At 49.3% G+C, this 21,576-nt stretch overlaps 1 protein-coding gene across 1 annotated transcript in view; it reads left to right on the top strand.

The window, feature by feature from the left end:
* The window catches only part of gon4lb (gon-4 like b), an 88,458-nt gene that overhangs the window by 53,043 nt on the left and 13,839 nt on the right, over nucleotides 1–21,576 (top strand). Inside the window, exons 17-19 of the mRNA XM_079691828.1 lie at nucleotides 19,031–19,181; nucleotides 19,392–19,508; nucleotides 20,576–21,523. Of these exons, the coding sequence (XP_079547954.1) occupies nucleotides 19,031–19,181; nucleotides 19,392–19,508; nucleotides 20,576–21,523 (1,216 nt within the window). The remainder of the gene's footprint in view (nucleotides 1–19,030; nucleotides 19,182–19,391; nucleotides 19,509–20,575; nucleotides 21,524–21,576) is intronic.

Raw genomic sequence — 21,576 nt, 5'->3', positions numbered from 1 at the left:
ATTCACACACAGTCACACAGTCACACAGTCAAACAGTCAAACAGTCACACAGTCACACAGTCACACACAGTCACACAGTCACACAGTCACACAGTCACACATTCAAACAGTCAAACAGTCACACACAGTCACACAGTCACACACAGTCACACAATCACACACAGTCACACAGTCACACAGTCACACAGTCACACAGTCACACAGTCACACACAGTCACACAGTCACACAGTCACACACAGTCACACACAGTCACACACAGTCACACAGTCACACACAGTCACACAGTCACACAGTCACACAGTCACACAGTCACACACAGTCACACAGTCACACAGTCACACACAGTCACACAGTCACACAGTCACACACAGTCACACAGTCACACACAGTCACACAGTCACACAGTCACACACAGTCACACAGTCACACAGTCACACACAGTCACACAGTCACACAGTCACACACAGTCACACAGTCACACACAGTCACACAGTCACACAGTCACACACAGTCACACAGTCACACAGTCACACACAGTCACACACAGTCACACAGTCACACAGTCACACACAGTCACACAGTCACACAGTCACACAGTCACACACAGTCACACAGTCACACACAGTCACACAGTCACACATTCAAACAGTCAAACAGTCACACACAGTCACACAGTCACACATTCACACATTCACACACAGTCACACAGTCACACAGTCACACAGTCAAACAGTCAAACAGTCACACACAGTCACACATTCACACACAGTCACACAGTCACACAGTCACACAGTCACACAGTCAAACAGTCAAACAGTCACACACAGTCACACACAGTCACACAGTCACACACAGTCACACACAGTCACACAATCACACAGTCACACAGTCACACAGTCACACAGTCACACACAGTCACACACAATCACACAGTCACACAGTCACACAGTCACACAATCACACAGTCTCACAGTCACACAGTCACACACTCACACAGTCACACAGTCACACAATCACACAGTCTCACAGTCACACAGTCACACACTCACACAGTCACACAGTCACACACTCACACAGTCACACAGTCACACAATCACACAGTCACACAGTCACACAGTCACACAGTCACACACAGTCACACAATCACATAGTCACACAGTCACACACAGTCACACAGTCACACAGTCACACAGTCACACAGTCACACAGTCACACAGTCACACACAGTCACACAATCACATAGTCACACAGTCACACACAGTCACACAGTCACACAGTCACACAGTCACACAGTCACACAGTCACACAGTCACACAGTCACACAGTCACACACTCACACAGTCACACAGTCACACAATCACACAGTCACACAGTCACACAGTCACACACAGTCACACAATCACATAGTCACACAGTCACACACAGTCACACAGTCACACAGTCACATAGTCACACAGTCACACAGTCACACAGTCACACACAGTCACACAATCACATAGTCACACAGTCACACACAGTCACACACAGTCACACAGTCACACAGTCACACAGTCACACAGTCACACAGTCACACACAGTCACACACAGTCACACAGTCACACAGTCACACAGTCACACAGTCACACAGTCACACAGTCACACACAGTCACACAGTCACACAGTCACACAGTCACACAGTCACACACAGTCACACAGTCACACAGTCACATAGTCACACAGTCACACACAGTCACACAGTCACACAGTCACACAGTCACACAGTCACACAGTCACACACAGTCACACAGTCACACAGTCACACAGTCACACACAGTCACACACAGTCACACAGTCACACAGTCACACAGTCACACAGTCACACACAGTCACACAGTCACACAGTCACACACAGTCACACAGTCACACAGTCACACAGTCACACAGTCACACACAGTCACACAGTCACACAGTCACATAGTCACACAGTCACACACAGTCACACACAGTCACACAGTCACACAGTCACACAGTCACACAGTCACACAGTCACACAGTCACACACAGTCACACAATCACACAATCACACAGTCACACAGTCACACAATCACACAGTCACATAGTCACACAGTCACACAGTCACACAGTCACACACAGTCACACAATCACACAATCACACAGTCACACACAGTCACACAGTCACACAGTCACACAGTCACACACAGTCACACAGTCACACAGTCACACACAGTCACACAATCACACAATCACACAGTCACACAGTCACACAATCACACAGTCACACAGTCACACAGTCACACAGTCACACAGTCACACACAGTCACATAGTCACACAGTCACACACAGTCACACACAGTCACACAGTCACACAGTCACACAGTCACATAGTCACACAGTCACACAGTCACACAATCACACAGTCACACAGTCACACAGTCACACAGTCACACACAGTCACATAGTCACACAGTCAAACAGTCACACAGTCACACAGTCACACACAGTCACACAGTCAAACAGTCACACAGTCACACAGTCACACAGTCACACAGTCACATAGTCACACAGTCACACAGTCACACAATCACATAGTCACACAGTCACACAGTCACACAGTCACACAGTCACACACAGTCACATAGTCACACAGTCAAACAGTCACACAGTCACACAGTCACACACAGTCACATAGTCACACAGTCAAACAGTCACACAGTCACACAGTCACACACAGTCACATAGTCACACAGTCAAACAGTCACACAGTCACACAGTCACACACAGTCACACAGTCAAACAGTCACACAGTCACACAGTCACACAGTCACACAGTCACATAGTCACACAGTCACACACAGTCACATAGTCACATAGTCACAAAGTCAAACAGTCACACAGTCTCACAGTCACACAGTCACACAGTCACACACAGTCACACAATCACACAGTCACACAGTCACACAGTCACATAGTCACACAGTCACACAGTCACACAATCACATAGTCACACAGTCACACAGTCACACAGTCACATAGTCACACAGTCACACACAGTCACATAGTCACATAGTCACACAGTCAAACAGTCACACAGTCACACAGTCAAACAGTCACACAGTCACACAGTCACACAGTCACACAGTCACACACAGTCACATAGTCACACAGTCACACAGTCACACACAGTCACACAGTCAAACAGTCACACAGTCACATAGTCACACAGTCACACAGTCACACACAGTCACACAGTCACACAGTCACATAGTCACACAGTCACACAGTCACACAATCACATAGTCACACAGTCACACAGTCACACAGTCACATAGTCACACAGTCACATAGTCACATAGTCACACAGTCAAACAGTCACACAGTCACACAATCACACAGTCACACAGTCTCACACAGTCACACAGTCACACAGTCACACACAGTCACACAGTCACACAATCACACAGTCACACAGTCTCACACAGTCACACACAGTCACACACAGTCACACAGTCACAAACAGTCACACAGTCACACAGTCACATAGTCACACAGTCACACAGTCACACAGTCACACAGTCACACACAGTCACACACAGTCACACAGTCACACACAGTCACACAGTCACACACAGTCACATAGTCACATAGTCACACAGTCACACAGTCAAACAGTCACACAGTCACACAGTCACACAGTCACACACAGTCACACAGAGTCACACAGTCACACAGTCACACACAGTCACACGCAGTCTCACATAGTCTCACAGTCACACAGTCTCACAGTCACACAGTCACACAGTCTCACAGTCACACAGTCACACAGTCACACAGTCACACAGTCTCACAGTCACACAGTCACACAGTCTCACAGTCACACAGTCACACAGTCTCACAGTCACACACAGTCACACAGTCACACAGTCTCACAGTCACACAGTCACACAGTCACACAGTCTCACAGTCACACAGTCACACAGTCTCACAGTCACACAGTCTCACAGTCACACAGTCTCACAGTCACACAGTCACACAGTCACACAGTCTCACAGTCACACAGTCACACAGTCACACAGTCACACAGTCTCACAGTCACACAGTCACACAGTCTCACAGTCACACAGTCACACAGTCTCACAGTCACACACAGTCTCACAGTCACACAGTCACACAGTCTCACAGTCACACAGTCACACAGTCACACAGTCACACAGTCTCACAGTCACACAGTCACACAGTCTCACAGTCACACAGTCACACAGTCTCACAGTCACACACAGTCACACAGTCACACAGTCTCACAGTCACACAGTCTCACAGTCACACAGTCTCACAGTCACACAGTAACACAGTCTCACAGTCACACAGTCACACAGTCTCACAGTCACACAGTCACACAGTCTCACAGTCACACACAGTCACACAGTCACACAGTCTCACAGTCACACAGTCACACAGTCACACACAGTCACACACAGTCACACAGTCACACAGTCACACAGTCTCACAGTCACACAGTCACACACAGTCACACACAGTCTCACAGTCACACAGTCACACAGTCACACAGTCACACACAGTCACACACAGTCACACAGTCACACACAGTCACACAGTCACACAGTCTCACAGTCACACACTGTCTCACAGTCACACACAGTCTCACAGTCACACAGTCACACACAGTCACACAGTCACACACAGTCACACAGTCACACAGTCTCACAGTCACACACAGTCACACACAGTCTCACAGTCTCACAGTCACACACAGTCACACAGTCACACACAGTCACACACAGTCACACACAGTCACACAGTCACACAGTCACACAGTCACACACAGTCACACAGTCTCACACATTCACACAGTCACACAGTCACACAGTCACACATAGTCACACATAGTCACACACAGTCACACAGTCTCACACATTCACACAGTCACACAGTCACACAGTCACACAGTCACACAGTCACACACAGTCACATAGTCACACAGTCACACACAGTCACATAGTCACACAGTCACACAGTCACACAGTCACACACAGTCACATAGTCACATAGTCACACAGTCACACAGTCACACAGTCACACAGTCACACACAGTCACACAGTCACACAGTCACACAGTCACACACAGTCACACAGTCACACAGTCACACATAGTCACACAGTAACACAGTCACACATAGTCACACAGTAACACAGTCACACACAGTCACACAGTCACACAGTCACACAGTCACACAGTCACACACAGTCACACAGTCACACAGTCACACAGTCACACACAGTCACACAGTCACACAGTCACACAGTCACACAGTCTCACAGTCTCACAGTCACACAGTCACACAGTCACACACAGTCACACAGTCACACAGTCACACAGTCACACACAGTCACACAGTCACACAGTCACACATTCACACACAGTCACACAGTCACACAGTCACACAGTCTCACAGTCTCACAGTCTCACAGTCACACAGTCACACGGTCACACACAGTCACACAGTCAAACAGTCAAACAGTCACATAGTCACACAGTCACACAGTCACACACAGTCACACAGTCACACAGTCACACAGTCACACACAGTCACACAGTCACACAGTCACACAGTCACACATTCACACACAGTCACACACAGTCACACAGTCACACAGTCACACAGTCTCACAGTCTCACAGTCTCACAGTCACACAGTCACACGGTCACACACAGTCACACAGTCACACAGTCACACACAGTCACACAGTCACACAGTCACATAGTCACACACAGTCACACACAGTCACACACAGTCACACACAGTCACACAGTCACACAGTCACACAGTCACACACAGTCACACAGTCACACAGTCACACAGTCACACACAGTCACACAGTCACACACAGTCACACACAGTCACACAGTCACACAGTCACACAGTCACACACAGTCACACAGTCACACAGTCACACAGTCTCACACAGTCACACAGTCACACAGTCACACATAGTCACACATAGTCACACACAGTCACACAGTCTCACACATTCACACAGTCACACAGTCACACAGTCACACAGTCACACACAGTCACATAGTCACACAGTCACATAGTCACACAGTCACACACAGTCACACAGTCACACAGTCACACAGTCACACAGTCACACAGTCACACAGTCACACAGTCACACAGTCACACAGTCACACATAGTCACATAGTCACACAGTCACACAGTCACACAGTCACACAGTCACACACAGTCACACAGTCACACAGTCACACAGTCACACACAGTCACACAGTCACACAGTCACACATAGTCACACAGTAACACAGTCACACATTCACACACAGTCACACAGTCACACAGTCAAACAGTCACATAGTCACACAGTCACACAGTCACACAGTCACACAGTCACACACAGTCACACAGTCACACAGTCACACAGTCACACACAGTCACACAGTCACACAGTCACACATTCACACACAGTCACAAAGTCACGCAGTCACACAGTCACACAGTCACACAGTCACACACAGTCTCACATAGTCTCACAGTCACACAGTCTCACAGTCACACAGTCTCACAGTCACACAGTCACACAGTCACACAGTCACACACAGTCACACACAGTCTCACATAGTCTCACAGTCACACAGTCACACAGTCACACAGTGTCACACAGTCACACAGTCACACAGTCTCACAGTCACACAGTCTCACAGTCACACAGTCACACAGTCACACAGTCACACAGTCACACACAGTCACACAGTCACACAGTCACACAGTCACACATTCACACACAGTCACAAAGTCACGCAGTCACACAGTCACACAGTCACACACAGTCACACAGTCACACACAGTCACACACAGTCACACAGTCACACACAGTCACACACAGTCACACAGTCACACAGTCACACAGTCTCACAGTCACACACAGTCACACACAGTCTCACAGTCACACAGTCACACAGTCACACAGTCACACAGTCACACAGTCACACACAGTCACACACAGTCTCACAGTCACACAGTCACACAGTCACACACAGTCACACACAGTCACACAGTCACACACAGTCACACAGTCACACAGTCACACAGTCACACACAGTCTCACAGTCACACACTGTCTCACAGTCACACACAGTCTCACAGTCACACAGTCACACACAGTCACACAGTCACACAGTCACACAGTCTCACAGTCACACACAGTCACACACAGTCTCACAGTCACACACAGTCACACACAGTCTCACAGTCACACACAGTCACACAGTCACACAGTCACACAGTCACACAGTCTCACAGTCACACACTGTCTCACAGTCACACACAGTCTCACAGTCACACAGTCACACAGTCTCACAGTCACACACTGTCTCACAGTCACACACAGTCTCACAGTCACACAGTCTCACAGTCACACACAGTCTCACAGTCACACACAGTCACACAGTCACACAGTCACACACAGTCACACAGTCACACAGTCTCACAGTCACACACTGTCTCACAGTCACACACAGTCTCACAGTCACACACAGTCACACAGTCTCACAGTCACACAGTCACACACAGTCACACAGTCACACACAGTCTCACAGTCACACAGTCACACACAGTCACACACAGTCACACACAGTCTCACACAGTCACACAGTCACACAGTCACACAGTCTCACAGTCACACACAGTCTCACAGTCACACAGTCACACACAGTCTCACAGTCACACACAGTCTCACAGTCACACAGTCACACACAGTCACACACAGTCACACACAGTCACACACAGTCACACAGTCACACAGTCACACAGTCTCACAGTCACACAGTCACACAGTCACACACAGTCACACAGTCACACAGTCACACACAGTCACACAGTCACACAGTCACACACAGTCACACACAGTCTCACAGTCACACACAGTCACACAGTCACACAGTCACACAGTCTCACAGTCACACAGTCTCACAGTCACACACAGTCACACAGTCACACACAGTCTCACAGTCACACACAGTCACACACAGTCACACACAGTCACACAGTCTCACAGTCTCACAGTCACACAGTCACACACAGTCTCACAGTCTCACAGTCACACAGTCACACAGTCTCACAGTCACACACAGTCACACAGTCACACACAGTCTCACAGTCACACACAGTCACACACAGTCACACACAGTCACACAGTCTCACAGTCTCACAGTCACACAGTCACACACAGTCTCACAGTCTCACAGTCACACATAGTCACACAGTCACACAGTCACACAGTCACACACAGTCACACACAGTCACACACAGTCACACAGTCACACAGTCACACAGTCACACAGTCACACAGTCACACACAGTCACACACAGTCACACAGTCTCACAGTCACACACAGTCACACAGTCACACACAGTCACACACAGTCACACACAGTCACACACAGTCACACAGTCACACAGTCACACAGTCACACAGTCACACACAGTCACACAGTCACACACAGTCACACACAGTCACACACAGTCACACACAGTCACACACAGTCACACAGTCACACAGTCACACACAGTCACACAGTCACACAGTCTCACAGTCTCACAGTCACACACAGCCACACACAGTCACACACAGTCACACACAGTCACACACAGTCACACACAGTCACACAGTCACACAGTCACACACAGTCACACAGTCTCACAGTCTCACAGTCACACAGTCACACACAGTCACACAGTCACACAGTCACACAGTCACACACAGTCACACAGTCACACACAGTCACACAGTCTCACAGTCACACAGTCTCACAGTCACACAGTCTCACAGTCACACAGTCTCACAGTCACACAGTCACACACAGTCACACACAGTCTCACAGTCACACACAGTCACACAGTCACACAGTCACACAGTCTCACAGTCACACAGTCTCACAGTCACACACAGTCACACAGTCACACACAGTCACACACAGTCACACAGTCTCACAGTCTCACAGTCACACAGTCACACACAGTCTCACAGTCTCACAGTCACACAGTCACACAGTCTCACAGTCACACAGTCACACAGTCTCACAGTCACACAGTCTCACAGTCACACACAGTCACACAGTCACACACAGTCTCACAGTCACACACAGTCACACACAGTCACACACAGTCACACAGTCTCACAGTCTCACAGTCACACAGTCACACACAGTCTCACAGTCACACAGTCACACACAGTCTCACAGTCTCACAGTCACACAGTCACACACAGTCACACAGTCACACAGTCACACAGTCTCACAGTCACACAGTCTCACAGTCACACACAGTCACACAGTCACACACAGTCACACAGTCACACAGTCACACAGTCTCACAGTCACACAGTCTCACAGTCACACACAGTCACACAGTCACACACAGTCTCACAGTCACACACAGTCACACACAGTCACACAGTCTCACAGTCTCACAGTCACACAGTCACACACAGTCTCACAGTCACACACAGTCACACAGTCACACAGTCACACAGTCTCACAGTCACACAGTCTCACAGTCACACACAGTCACACACAGTCACACACAGTCTCACAGTCACACACAGTCACACACAGTCACACACAGTCACACAGTCTCACAGTCTCACAGTCACACAGTCACACACAGTCTCACAGTCACACAGTCACACACAGTCTCACAGTCTCACAGTCACACAGTCACACAGTCTCACAGTCACACACAGTCACACAGTCACACACAGTCTCACAGTCACACACAGTCACACACAGTCACACACAGTCACACAGTCACACAGTCACACACAGTCACACACAGTCTCACAGTCACACAGTCTCACAGTCACACACAGTCACACAGTCACACACAGTCACACACAGTCACACACAGTCACACAGTCACACAGTCACACAGTCACACACAGTCACACAGTCACACACAGTCACACAGTCACACACAGTCACACACAGTCACACAGTCACACAGTCACACAGTCACACACAGTCACACAGTCACTCACAGTCACACAGTCACACACAGTCTCACAGTCACACACAGTCTCACAGTCACACACAGTCTCACACAGTCTCACAGTCACACACAGTCTCACAGTCACACAGTCTCACAGTCACACAGTCACACAGTCACACACAGTCACACAGTCACACAGTCACACACAGTCACACAGTCACACACAGTCACACACAGTCACACAGTCACACAGTCACACAGTCACACACAGTCACACAGTCACTCACAGTCACACAGTCACACACAGTCTCACAGTCACACACAGTCTCACAGTCACACACAGTCTCACACAGTCTCACAGTCACACACAGTCTCACAGTCACACAGTCTCACAGTCACACAGTCACACAGTCACACAGTCACACACAGTCACACAGTCACACACAGTCACATAGTCACATAGTCACACAGTCACACAGTCAAACAGTCACACAGTCACACAGTCACACAGTCAAACAGTCACACAGTCACACAGAGTCACACAGTCACACAGTCACACACAGTCACACGCAGTCTCACATAGTCTCACAGTCACACAGTCTCACAGTCACACAGTCACACAGTCTCACAGTCACACAGTCACACAGTCACACAGTCACACAGTCTCACAGTCACACAGTCACACAGTCTCACAGTCACACAGTCACACAGTCTCACAGTCACACACAGTCACACAGTCACACAGTCTCACAGTCACACAGTCACACAGTCACACAGTCTCACAGTCACACAGTCACACAGTCTCACAGTCACACAGTCTCACAGTCACACAGTCTCACAGTCACACAGTCACACAGTCACACAGTCTCACAGTCACACAGTCACACAGTCACACAGTCACACAGTCTCACAGTCACACAGTCACACAGTCTCACAGTCACACAGTCACACAGTCTCACAGTCACACACAGTCTCACAGTCACACAGTCACACAGTCTCACAGTCACACAGTCACACAGTCACACAGTCACACAGTCTCACAGTCACACAGTCACACAGTCTCACAGTCACACAGTCACACAGTCTCACAGTCACACACAGTCACACAGTCACACAGTCTCACAGTCACACAGTCTCACAGTCACACAGTCTCACAGTCACACAGTAACACAGTCTCACAGTCACACAGTCACACAGTCTCACAGTCACACAGTCACACAGTCTCACAGTCACACACAGTCACACAGTCACACAGTCTCACAGTCACACAGTCACACAGTCACACACAGTCACACACAGTCACACAGTCACACAGTCACACAGTCTCACAGTCACACAGTCACACACAGTCACACACAGTCTCACAGTCACACAGTCACACAGTCACACACAGTCACACACAGTCACACAGTCACACACAGTCACACAGTCACACAGTCTCACAGTCACACACTGTCTCACAGTCACACACAGTCTCACAGTCACACAGTCACACACAGTCACACAGTCACACACAGTCACACAGTCACACAGTCTCACAGTCACACACAGTCACACACAGTCTCACAGTCTCACAGTCACACACAGTCACACAGTCACACACAGTCACACACAGTCACACACAGTCACACAGTCACACAGTCACACAGTCACACACAGTCACACAGTCTCACACATTCACACAGTCACACAGTCACACAGTCACACATAGTCACACATAGTCACACACAGTCACACAGTCTCACACATTCACACAGTCACACAGTCACACAGTCACACAGTCACACACAGTCACATAGTCACACAGTCACATAGTCACACAGTCACACACAGTCACATAGTCACACAGTCACACAGTCACACAGTCACACACAGTCACATAGTCACATAGTCACACAGTCACACAGTCACACAGTCACACAGTCACACACAGTCACACAGTCACACAGTCACACAGTCACACACAGTCACACAGTCACACAGTCACACATAGTCACACAGTAACACAGTCACACATAGTCACACAGTAACACAGTCACACACAGTCACACAGTCACACAGTCACACAGTCACACAGTCACACACAGTCACACAGTCACACAGTCACACAGTCACACACAGTCACACAGTCACACAGTCACACATTCACACACAGTCACACAGTCACACAGTCACACAGTCACACAGTCTCACAGTCACACAGTCACACAGTCACACACAGTCACACAGTCACACAGTCACACAGTCACACACAGTCACACAGTCACACAGTCACACATTCACACACAGTCACACAGTCACACAGTCACACAGTCACACAGTCTCACAGTCTCACAGTCTCACAGTCACACAGTCACACGGTCACACACAGTCACACAGTCAAACAGTCAAACAGTCACATAGTCACACAGTCACACAGTCACACAGTCACACAGTCACACACAGTCACACAGTCACACAGTCACACACAGTCACACAGTCACACAGTCACACAGTCACACAGTCACACACAGTCACACACAGTCACACAGTCACACAGTCACACAGTCTCACAGTCTCACAGTCTCACAGTCACACAGTCACACAGTCACACACAGTCACACAGTCACACAGTCACACACAGTCACACAGTCACACAGTCACACAGTCACACAGTCACACACAGTCACACACAGTCACACACAGTCACACAGTCACACAGTCTCACAGTCTCACAGTCTCACAGTCACACAGTCACACGGTCACACACAGTCACACAGTCAAACAGTCAAACAGTCACATAGTCACACAGTCACACAGTCACACAGTCACACAGTCACACACAGTCACACAGTCACACACAGTCACACAGTCACACAGTCACACACAGTCACACACAGTCACACAGTCACACAGTCACACAGTCTCACAGTCTCACAGTCTCACAGTCACACAGTCACACAGTCACACAGTCTCACAGTCTCACAGTCACACAGTCACACGGTCACACACAGTCACACAGTCACACAGTCACACACAGTCACACAGTCACACAGTCACATAGTCACACACAGTCACACACAGTCACACACAGTCACACAGTCACACAGTCACACAGTCACACACAGTCACACAGTCACACAGTCACACAGTCACACACAGTCACACAGTCACACAGTCACACAGTCACACACAGTCACACAGTCTCACACAGTCACACAGTCACACAGTCACACATAGTCACACATAGTCACACATAGTCACACACAGTCACACAGTCTCACACATTCACACAGTCACACAGTCACACAGTCACACACAGTCACACACAGTCACATAGTCACACAGTCACATAGTCACACAGTCACACACAGTCACATAGTCACACAGTCACACAGTCACACAGTCACATAGTCACACAGTCACACATAGTCACATAGTCACACAGTCACACAGTCACACAGTCACACACAGTCACACAGTCACACAGTCACACAGTCACACACAGTCACACAGTCACACAGTCACACATAGTCACACAGTAACACAGTCACACATTCACACACAGTCACACAGTCACACAGTCAAACAGTCACATAGTCACACAGTCACACAGTCACACAGTCACACACAGTCACACAGTCACACAGTCACACAGTCACACACAGTCACACAGTCACACAGTCACACATTCACACACAGTCACAAAGTCACGCAGTCACACAGTCACACAGTCACACAGTCACACACAGTCTCACATAGTCTCACAGTCACACAGTCTCACAGTCACACAGTCTCACAGTCACACAGTCACACAGTCACACAGTCACACACAGTCACACACAGTCTCACATAGTCTCACAGTCACACAGTCACACAGTCACACAGTCACACACAGTCACACAGTCACACAGTCACACAGTCTCACAGTCACACAGTCTCACAGTCACACAGTCACACAGTCACACAGTCACACAGTCACACACAGTCACACAGTCACACAGTCACACATTCACACACAGTCACAAAGTCACGCAGTCACACAGTCACACACAGTCACACAGTCACACACAGTCACACACAGTCACACAGTAACACACAGTCACACACAGTCACACAGTCACACAGTCACACAGTCTCACAGTCACACAGTCACACACAGTCACACACAGTCTCACAGTCACACAGTCACACAGTCACACAGTCACACAGTCACACACAGTCACACAGTCACACAGTCACACAGTCTCACAGTCACACAGTCACACACAGTCACACAGTCACACACAGTCACACAGTCACACAGTCACACAGTCACACACAGTCTCACAGTCACACACTGTCTCACAGTCACACACAGTCTCACAGTCACACAGTCACACACAGTCACACAGTCACACAGTCACACAGTCTCACAGTCACACACAGTCACACACAGTCTCACAGTCACACAGTCACACAGTCACACACAGTCACACACAGTCACACAGTCACACAGTCACACACAGTCACACAGTCACACAGTCTCACAGTCACACACTGTCTCACAGTCACACACAGTCTCACAGTCACACACAGTCACACAGTCTCACAGTCACACAGTCACACACAGTCACACAGTCACACACAGTCTCACAGTCACACAGTCACACACAGTCACACACAGTCACACACAGTCTCACACAGTCACACAGTCACACAGTCACACAGTCTCACAGTCACACACAGTCTCACAGTCACACACAGTCACACAGTCACATAGTCACACACAGTCACACAGTCTCACAGTCACACACAGTCTCACAGTCACACAGTCACACACAGTCACACACAGTCACACACAGTCACACAGTCACACAGTCACACAGTCTCACAGTCACACAGTCACACAGTCACACACAGTCACACAGTCACACAGTCACACACAGTCACACAGTCACACAGTCACACACAGTCACACACAGTCTCACAGTCACACACAGTCACACAGTCACACAGTCTCACAGTCACACAGTCTCACAGTCACACACAGTCACACAGTCACACACAGTCTCACAGTCACACACAGTCACACACAGTCACACACAGTCACACAGTCTCACAGTCTCACAGTCACACAGTCACACACAGTCTCACAGTCTCACAGTCACACAGTCACACAGTCACACAGTCTCACAGTCACACACAGTCACACAGTCACACACAGTCTCACAGTCACACACAGTCACACACAGTCACACACAGTCACACAGTCACACAGTCTCACAGTCTCACAGTCACACAGTCACACACAGTCTCACAGTCTCACAGTCACACATAGTCACACAGTCACACAGTCACACAGTCACACACAGTCACACACAGTCACACAGTCACACAGTCACACAGTCACACACAGTCACACACAGTCTCACAGTCACACAGTCTCACAGTCACACACAGTCACACAGTCACACACAGTCACACACAGTCACACACAGTCACACACAGTCACACAGTCACACAGTCACACAGTCACACAGTCACACACAGTCACACAGTCTCACAGTCACACAGTCTCACAGTCACACACAGTCACACAGTCACACACAGTCACACACAGTCACACACAGTCACACAGTCACACAGTCACACAGTCACACAGTCACACACAGTCACACAGTCTCACAGTCTCACAGTCACACAGTCACACACAGTCACACAGTCTCACAGTCACACAGTCACACAGTCACACACAGTCACACAGTCACACAGTCACACACAGTCACACACAGTCACACAGTCACACAGTCACACACAGTCTCACAGTCACACACAGTCACACAGTCACACAGTCACACAGTCTCACAGTCACACAGTCTCACAGTCACACACAGTCACACAGTCACACACAGTCTCACAGTCACACACAGTCACACACAGTCACACACAGTCACACAGTCTCACAGTCTCACAGTCACACAGTCACACACAGTCTCACAGTCTCACAGTCACACAGTCACACAGTCTCACAGTCACACAGTCACACAGTCTCACAGTCACACAGTCTCACAGTCACACACAGTCACACAGTCACACACAGTCTCACAGTCACACACAGTCACACACAGTCACACACAGTCACACAGTCTCACAGTCTCACAGTCACACAGTCACACACAGTCTCACAGTCACACAGTCACACACAGTCTCACAGTCTCACAGTCACACAGTCACACACAGTCACACAGTCACACAGTCACACAGTCTCACAGTCACACAGTCTCACAGTCACACACAGTCACACAGTCACACACAGTCACACAGTCACACAGTCACACAGTCTCACAGTCACACAGTCTCACAGTCACACACAGTCACACAGTCACACACAGTCTCACAGTCACACACAGTCACACACAGTCACACACAGTCACACAGTCTCACAGTCTCACAGTCACACAGTCACACACAGTCTCACAGTCACACAGTCACACACAGTCTCACAGTCTCACAGTCACACAGTCACACACAGTCACACAGTCACACAGTCACACAGTCTCACAGTCACACAGTCTCACAGTCACACACAGTCACACAGTCACACACAGTCACACAGTCACACAGTCACACAGTCTCACAGTCACACACAGTCACACAGTCACACAGTCTCACAGTCACACACAGTCACACAGTCACACACAGTCTCACAGTCACACACAGTCACACACAGTCACACAGTCTCACAGTCTCACAGTCACACAGTCACACACAGTCACACAGTCTCACAGTCTCACAGTCTCACAGTCACACAGTCACACAGTCACACAGTCTCACAGTCACACACAGTCACACAGTCACACACAGTCTCACAGTCACACACAGTCACACACAGTCACACAGTCTCACAGTCTCACAGTCACACAGTCACACACAGTCTCACAGTCACACACAGTCTCACAGTCACACACAGTCACACAGTCACACAGTCACACAGTCTCACAGTCACACAGTCACACACAGTCTCACAGTCACACACAGTCACACACAGTCACACACAGTCACACAGTCTCACAGTCTCACAGTCACACAGTCACACACAGTCTCACAGTCACACAGTCACACACAGTCTCACAGTCTCACAGTCACACAGTCACACAGTCTCACAGTCACACACAGTCACACAGTCACACACAGTCTCACAGTCACACACAGTCACACACAGTCACACACAGTCACACAGTCACACAGTCACACACAGTCACACACAGTCTCACAGTCACACAGTCTCACAGTCACACACAGTCACACAGTCACACACAGTCACACACAGTCACACACAGTCACACAGTCACACAGTCACACAGTCACACACAGTCACACAGTCACACACAGTCACACAGTCACACACAGTCACACACAGTCACACAGTCACACAGTCACACAGACACACACAGTCACACAGTCACTCACAGTCACACAGTCACACACAGTCTCACAGTCACACACAGTCTCACAGTCACACACAGTCTCACACAGTCTCACAGTCACACAGTCTCACAGTCACACACAGTCACACAGTCACACACAGTCACACAGTCACACAGTCACACAGTCACACACAGTCACACACAGTCACTCACAGTCACACAGTCACACACAGTCTCACAGTCACACACAGTCTCACAGTCACACAGTCTCACAGTCACACACAGTCACACAGTCACACACAGTCACACAGTCACACACAGTCACACAGTCTCACAGTCTCACAGTCACACAGTCACACATTCACACACAGTCACACAGTCACACAGTCACACACAGTCACACACAGTCACACAGTCACACACAGTCACACACAGTCACACACAGTCACTCACAGTCACACAGTCACACACAGTCACACACAGTCACACACAGTCACACAGTCACACAGTCACACAGTCACACACAGTCACACACAGTCACACAGTCACACAGTCACACACAGTCACACAGTCACACACAGTCACTCACAGTCACACAGTCACACACAGTCACACAGTCACACAGTCACACAGTCACACACAGTCACACACAGTCACACAGTCACACAGTCACACACAGTCACTCACAGTCACACAGTCACACACAGTCACACACAGTCACACACAGTCACACAGTCACACAGTCACACACAGTCTCACAGTCACACAGTCTCACAGTCACACAGTCACACAGTCACACAGTCACACAGTCACACAGTCACACACAGTCACACACAGTCACACACAGTCACACAGTCACACAGTCACACACAGTCTCACAGTCACACAGTCTCACAGTCACACAGTCACACAGTCACACACAGTCACACAGTCACACACAGTCACACAATCACACACAGTCTCACAGTCTCACACAGTCACACAGTCACACATTCACACAGTCACACAATCACACACAGTCTCACAGTCTCACACAGTCACACAGTCACACATTCACACACAGTCACACACAGTCTCACAGTCACAGTCTCACAGTCACTCACAGTCACACAGTCACACACAGTCACACAGTCACACACAGTCACACAGTCACACACAGTCACACAGTCACACAATCACACACAGTCTCACAGTCTCACAGTCACACAGTCACACAGTCACACATTCACACACAGTCACACAGTCACACACAGTCACACACAGTCACACAGTCACACACAGTCACACAGTCACACAATCACACACAGTCACACAGTCTCACAGTCACACAGTCACACAGTCACACAGTCACACACAGTCACACACAGTCACACAGTCACACACAGTCACACATTCACACACAGTCACACAGTCACACACAGTCACACAGTCACACAGTCTCACAGTCACACAGTCACACAGTCTCACACAGTCACACACAGTCTCACAGTCACACAGTCTCACAGTCACACAGTCACACAGTCTCACACAGTCACACACAGTCACACACAGTCACACAGTCACAGGGAACCCAACACACTGTGTATCATACAAATATATTTCCCATGATGCCTCTGTGCAGGTTGATGGTCCTTGCACTGAAGCACTTTGAGGGGGGGGTGCAGCCGGATCAGCTGATCAGCTCCTACCTGCTGTGCAAGTCCCGCTGGAACCTGAGGAAACACATCCGAGAGATGAGTGGCACCAGAGCCCCCCCCCACAGCGTCATCAAGGTGTGTGTGTGTGTGTGTGTGTGTGTGTGTGTGTGTGTGTGTGTGTGTGTGTGTGTGTGTGTGTGTGTGTGTGTGTGTGTGTGTGTGTGTGTGTGTGTGTGTGTGTGTGTGTGTGTGTGACTTTGGAGTGCTTTGATGGGTCGTAAAGACTTGAAAAAGTGCTATATCATATATATATGATAATTAAATAATATATACTCTGTCCTCCAGACGTTCCTGAGTCAGAGAGTGGTGCCCCCCCTCTCCCTCGCCTGCAGCAGGGCTCAGCCTGGAGAGCAGCGCCCCCCTGTGGAGAGGGACACCTCCATCCTGACTAACTGGTTGAAGGTGACACAGATGTTTCATTCATACTTTAGCACAATTTATTAATTAAAAAGTAATGAAAACAGTTAGTTCACACATTCACACAGACGTTAGTCTCGTTTGAGACGAGGGAGACCGAAGCAGACCTGCGCAATTGCAACCGCCGTCTTGCTAGTGCGTTGCATGATGGTTAGTCATTTTGTCCGACTTGCTCTGGAGGCTCGCCTACATGAGACGTTGAAATCTCGCGGGACAGAGTGTTTATTCATCATTCAATTAATTCTATATTTTATTCTGTAGATTGTGTACATTACTTTTCACTTTAATGCTTGTTTCACTCCTGGTTGGAAGCTAAACTGCATTTCTTTGTCTCAGTACCTGTAATCTGTGCAATAACAGTAAAGTTGAATCTAATCTTGAGCAGGAACAAATGTATTTACTGAGTACATATCTGACATTAACGATTAAACACATGTGTGCATTCTTTATAAATGCAAACCGAGTCAAGCCGACTCCGGAGGTGGCGGTATGCACCTTCAGGCTATTTGCAATCCGCCAAAAAACCGAGAGAAGAAGAAGAAGCCGACTCCGAGCTGTCCGACTTCAGGCGAGCTTTTTGAGACCTCCCCCGGCTGCGATCGGCTACTCTCGTCTACTTTCGAGGCGAGCCGCAGCTCGTCTCAAACAAGCCTATTAGCTGTTCAGCTATTAGACGTTAGCTGTTCAGCTATTAGACGTTAGCTGTTCAGCTATTAGACGTTAGCTGTTCAGCTATTAGACGTTAGCTGTTCAGCTAGCAGACGTTAGCTGTTCTCCTAGCAGATAGACGTTAGCTGTTCAGCTATTAGACGTTAGCTGTTCAGCTATTAGACGTTAGCTGTTCAGCTATTAGACGTTAGCTGAGACGTTAGCTGTTCAGCTAGAAGACAGACGTTAGCTGTTCAGCTAGAAGACAGACGTTAGCTGTTCAGCTAGCAGACGTTAGCTGAGACGTTAGCTGTTCAGCTAGAAGACAGACGTTAGCTGTTCAGCTAGCAGACGTTAGCTGCTTAAGTTGAATATGCTTACACTGTGTTCCTCTGCTCCTCCAGAACAGTCAGCTGATCATCCAGAAGACCCGCCTCCCCTCTGGCTGTTACCCCCCCTCCCTCCCCCCCGGCTGCAACCTCAGGCTCCACCCCCATTGGCTCAACAAGTCAGGCCACGCCCCTCCCCCCCCCCAAAGGCGTCTCTTTGCCTTAGCCCACAATGCATCTCTGCTGCCGTTGGCCAAAGCCCCGGCAGCCCGACAGCCAATCAGCTCACAGCTATGCCCTCCTGCGGTTGGACCCCCGCCTCCTTCCAGCTCAGCGCTCTCATTGGCTGCTGTGCACACACTCCCTGCCCCCACCATCCCGCCCTGCCTTCCTATTGGTCAGACGACGCAGCAGAGCATCCTCCTCCCCCTCCCCTCCCTCACCAGCCCGGAAACTACAAATCCCAGAATGCCTTGCTCTGCTGCCAAGTCTCGGTACCTCCTACTCCAGATGGTGTGGACTCCCCCAACCAAAACCTCCCAGAATACACCTGGGCCAATCAGAGAGGACAGACAGGATGGGGGGGAGTCGGGGGAGAGTTCAGCCTCCACACTGAGCCCGGTGTCTTCCTGTTCAGAGAAGGGGGAAGAGGGGGGAGGAGAGGATGAGGAGGAGAGACAGAGGGAAAATGGGGGAGGAGAGGAAGAGGAGGTACAGGGGGAGGATGAAGCTGGTGGGGGAGGAAACGAGGAAGAGGAGGGACAGAGGGAAGATGGGGAAGGAGAGGAGGGACAGGGGGGCGAGGAAGAACAGAAAGAAGATGGGGGAGGAGAGGAGGAACAAAAAGAAGATGGGGGAGGAGAGGAAGAAGATGGAGACAAAGATAAAGATGAAGATCAGGACCGACAGGGGGGCGAGGAGGAAGAGGAGGAGGATTTTGATGATCTCACTCAGGATGAAGACGAGGAGGAAGTGATGTCATCGGCGTCCGAGGAGTCTGTGCTTTCTGTTCCAGAGCTACAGGTAAACAGATCTACAGGTAAACAGAGCTATAGGTAAACAGGAAGTAGTTGGTT

Source organism: Notothenia rossii (genome assembly GCF_949606895.1).
Source record: "Notothenia rossii genome assembly, chromosome: 7".
NCBI lineage: Eukaryota > Metazoa > Chordata > Actinopteri > Perciformes > Nototheniidae > Notothenia > Notothenia rossii.
The sequence above is the reverse complement of the archived record's forward strand: the minus strand, read 5'-3'. Positions and strand labels throughout refer to the sequence as shown.